The sequence below is a fragment of the Aplysia californica genome, unplaced genomic scaffold (genome assembly GCF_000002075.1).
Source record: "Aplysia californica isolate F4 #8 unplaced genomic scaffold, AplCal3.0 scaffold00125, whole genome shotgun sequence".
NCBI classification, from domain to species: Eukaryota; Metazoa; Mollusca; class Gastropoda; order Aplysiida; family Aplysiidae; genus Aplysia; species Aplysia californica.
In genome coordinates, this window is record NW_004797395.1 from 569,155 (window position 1) to 574,074 (window position 4,920).

At 40.5% G+C, this 4,920-nt stretch overlaps 1 protein-coding gene across 1 annotated transcript in view; it reads right to left on the minus strand.

Annotated features, from left to right (window-relative positions):
• Positions 1-3,229: 3,229 nt before the first annotated feature.
• Positions 3,230-4,920, minus strand: part of LOC101858402 (asc-type amino acid transporter 1) — a 12,406-nt gene continuing 10,715 nt past the window's right edge. Inside the window, exons 4-5 of the mRNA XM_013081304.2 lie at positions 4,067-4,170; positions 3,230-3,233 (exon numbers count right to left, since the gene is read on the minus strand). Coding sequence (XP_012936758.2) covers positions 3,230-3,233; positions 4,067-4,170 — 108 coding nt within the window. The remainder of the gene's footprint in view (positions 3,234-4,066; positions 4,171-4,920) is intronic.

Here is a 4,920-nt window from a genome sequence, read left to right on the forward strand (position 1 = left end):
CACTCCCCTCCATCGGGCTATCCCAAATTCTTCGATGTCATCACCCCCAACGCCCTTTCCTTCTTACATTTAACTTTTTTACCCCGCCTCCTCTGCGCATTAAAAGAAGTCTCGAATGCAGAGAGAATTCAGTCTCTCTGAACAGGTTTGTTGACTATGGTAATGCATTGATTGATCCCAGCCCAAAAGGTTGAAGTTTAAGTCTTATCCGAGTGGATCTAATGGTTTCTTGTCTTAATGTGATATAGATTATTTCTTCTCAACCTTACGTCAACTCAGCAATCAAAATGCTGTGCCTTTGAATCGCTCTGCTGTATCTAGTTGGGAAATAATCTCCAACACATGAAGGACACCCCCCAACCCCCCCCCCAAAAAAAAACCCCCAAAAAAAACCAACAAAAAAAACAAACTTTAAAAACTGTGAACCTACCTTGACTGGCCTATGTGCGTCCTTCATCAGGAACCGGAAGCGGAAGAAGCAGATGTAGATGAGCAGGGAGAAGAAGGAACCAATGAAACCCATGAGGTTGATGAGCTTAGCAATGTCGCCTGGTATCAACATAATCAAGGACAGGGCCACCTGGGGTCGGAGACATAAAATGATGAAAGCGATAAAGTTTCACTTCCATTGATCCCCGTGGAACTATTGTTTACAATTGCGCAACATCTATATATTATATTTGTGAAAGTTCGTCACTTTGGCCGCCTAAAACTTCGGAACAACTTAACTTTCGAATTTGACAAAATTAACGGTGATTCAGAATCATTTAAAGAGAGCACAGTTTTACTGGGGAGTCTGACGTCACTGTAGTTTAATTTTCAGTTTTTCATTAGTTTCGTTTAGATCTAATCTTGGGAAAATCAGTCTTCTAAGACGCCTTTGTAAACAAGTGAGGCTTTCGTTCACAAAGAGTGTGTGCACTGATCCCACAATGATTTGACGATCGATTCTTCTGAGTTCGTTCATCGAACAGGAAACCAAGCTAGTTTATCATACATACAAAAATATGACATATAAATACATAAGTAGATAGATCGGTACGTACTGAAACATACATATTATATACTATAAACACGCCATTGTTGGTCAACACTGTGAAGAGCCATGTGCTTTTGAATTAGGCTGATCATGTGTTTTTATTCAAGAACACCCCCCCCCCCGCCACCATGGACACCCTCCTAAACGCCTATGGCGTTGGAAATGGATAAAGTGATTACACAATATGAGCCAAAGTGAAAATCCTCATGTCATCATGCCTTCATTATAACATTCAACACAATAATGTTAGCACTCATTTGCTATTATTATGAATGACTCTATTGCAAAATGGGCTGACTGAAGAAAGTGAACTTCAGGTACTTTTTTCCTATTAGCTTTTCTATTATGCATGGCATAATTAGATCAGAATGGTACCTTGCAGACTCTTTTTCGCTGACTACACAATGTTTTTAGTGGAAAAGAGTTATATACATGACTGATAAAAACCTGCAATCCAGCAAGAACAAATAAAAGGAAAGACGATATTTGTCAGTATACTTTTTGACCTGCTGATCTAACGTATAAAACCCTGTTTGTAGAATAAGACACATGAACAGCTAAGTTTGAATAATATATGTGGCATGTTCACTGAGGAGAACTGATCCTTCCCTTCTCGTTTCCATGTCTCTACACTAACGTGAAATTTTATTTTATTTTAAATTGGGAGAAATTCTACGCCTTCGAAAGGACGTATCTATTTTTTGTAAAATACTAAATCATCTGAGAAGACCCCCACCCCACCCCCTCTAAAATATTTTGAAAATGAATAAAAAGAAACATAGAAACAAAAGAAAAAAACCACCAAAAAAACTCAAAACAATCCACAATAAACTCTGAAGATTATCATGCGTATGTTTTAGAGAACATAAGACAAATTATGACTGTGATGAGCGGAAAAATTGAAGATTTACATGAAATAGTTGCCCCACAAGAACCACTGCTAGCCACAGTAAAAAGAAGAAACTTGCCTGGTTTGGCCACGAAACCCAGCACGACAGACTTGCAAAAACCGTTATGTAAGGAGTGTAAGGAACTGTTAAAGGCAGTCGAAAACATAGGAAGACAAAGATACAAAGCTGGCTCGGCAACATCAGAGAATGGACTGGTTTGTCGGCAACAGAACTCCTCCACGGGAGACACACCGAGGGGTATGGAGAAGGAAACAAAATCTGGACATCTTCTGTGCTCAGTTTGTTCTCGAGAACGCAACAAATCAATGAATGAGGAAGGGAGAGATCAACGTTATTTAATTAATGTCTTGGCGTTTTCACGCCCCAGTCTATATAATTTAGATCAATTTAGATCCTCAAGGGACTATCCCAGGCTGAGAAGAGACAACATCCCTGCAGAAAGATCGAGATACTCGATAAACATATTCTCCCCAATCGGGAATCAAACTCAGGTCTCCTTCTGGCGACAGTGAAGCGTCTAACCGCAATACCACAGACTCTGTTCTGCGAAGTGAAAAAAACCCGGACGAACAGCTAGTAAGTGTGACTCACCACGAGTGTCATGGAGGTAAGGGGGGTGCGTCTGTCAACTTGGACAAAACTGAACACATACGGCATATTCCTGTCTCGTGCAGCAGCAAACACACTCCTGTAAAGGATTACATTCTCGAAAATAATCACAACATATTATATACATTGTACATATTGTATAGTAGTATAATACATGCACTGTAGACGCATCCATCCATCTACCGGTACAACGATGAGTAATTTAGTTCTTACTTGAATTTTCATCAATTTCTTATTAAATATTGGTGGTTCTCCACCCCATTGGACACACTTCAGCACATTTAGGACACGGGCTTCTAACCTTCCCTGTCACTGTCAGGCCAAATCCCAGCTGAGAGGGATGCAACATTGTCACAGAAAGACCTAGCCATTCGATAGAACTTTTCTCCCCACTCAGAAATCGAACTTGGTTTATTGCATGGGACACCGTAGCGGCTAGCCGCAACGCCACACACGCCGGTAATTTCTTACCAAAATGTTCTCATATGTAATAGATGTATAGTAAAGACAGAGTGCTCCCCCCCTCCCCCTTTCTCTCTCTCTCTCTCTCTCTCTCTCTCTCTCTCTCTCTCTCTCTCTCTCTGTGCGTTTCTCTCTCCTCTCTCGCGCGCAAACATGTAATACACACCCACAAGTATAAAGGTACACACACATGAACACACCGATTTATTTACCTGCTACACAAATACAAAAGCACAAATACACAGCACACAGATTTACTTATTTACTTATTTACCGCCCCCCCCCCCAAATAAGATAAAATAAAATAAAATAAAATCCAGGACATCCTCTCCTTCCCGTCTTCCATCCCTCTGTCTCAAACAAGCAAACATTAAAAACACCAACAAACAAACGAACAAATACATACTCACACAATACACACACAAAACATAAACACACTCACAAGTACACAATTGTACAAACACAAAGACACAAACACACAGCAAAGATATTTACTTGCCAGCTCGCCCCCACCCAAGGCATCATTTTCATCCCATCTTCCGTCCCTCTCTCACACACAAACAACAAAAACAACTACAAACAAATATCCCCCCCCACCACCACACACGCACACGTACAAAAATACAAACAAACACACAAACACACAGCACACAAATTTGTTTACCTGCTCACCCCATATTCAAGGCATCCCCCCCCCACCTCGTCCTCCACCCCTCCTTCACACACCAAAACACTCACAAACAATCAAATACTCTCTCTCTCTCTCTCTCTCTCTCTCTCTCTCTCTCTCTCTTTCTCTCTCTCTCTCTCGCTCGCTCCCTCTCTGTCTCGCTCTCTCTCTGTCTCTCTCTCTCTCTGTCTGTCTGTCTGTCTGTCTGTCTGTCTGTCTCGCTCTCTCTCTGTCTCTCTCTCTGTCTGTCTGTCTGTCTGTCTGTCTCTCTCTCTCTCTCTCACACACACACACACAAACACACACATGCACTCACAAGTACACAAATACACAAATACAAAGACGCACACACACACAGCACACGGATCTACTTACCTGCTAGCCCCCAGGATGACGTTGCTCGTTGTGCCAAAAGTGGACACAATCACGGCGAGAGGGATAATTACAGCCGCCTTTCCCAGCACACGGTCTGCCCAGGTCTGCACGATACAAACACAAACATAATTTTTTTTTTTTGCTTTGATTGGTTCAGGGCTGGATATGAACAAGGTAGCGAAATGTTCGAACTCAGGGCTCCTCCCATTTCCTGGGTTACACTTGAAGATTATCTCGCTTCTAAGTAGATCAAATTTTTAAAAATTTCACACTATATAGTAAGGAGTCTTAAAATCGGCAATCAAATTTGAAAAAAAGAATTCCTTTCCATGGATACGACGACCATATTGGAATATTGGATTTTGTTGACACGTAATGAATACCGCTCACATTTATCTGGGAAATATATTTTTTTGGCCTGCATGTTAGCAAACAATAGATTTACAAATTTATCTGATGAATTTTTTCTTAACGAGTTAGAAAATTTCTATTGATTTTTTGCCTGAGGTAGTAATCAAGTTGGCAAAAAAATCCGTGAAAATCCACACTCCAGACACCACCACCAAAAATCTATTCCATACATAAAAAATTCAATAAAAGTTTAGTATTACATCTTTTCTTCAGAAAAGTATAATACAGAAAACACGTATTTTGAGAAAATGGGCGATAAAGAAAAATTAAAGATTGACTTTATGAGGAAATGGCGGTGACAAACATGCCATGTATGGGAAGAAATAAGGCTTCAGGAGATTCTTATTAGATGAAATAGTTGTAAGAGAGGCTAAAGAAGCTTAAAAGGCCTACAGCTTAAAATTCATAATTTTGACCCGAATCGGGACTTTCGGGGTGTAGCT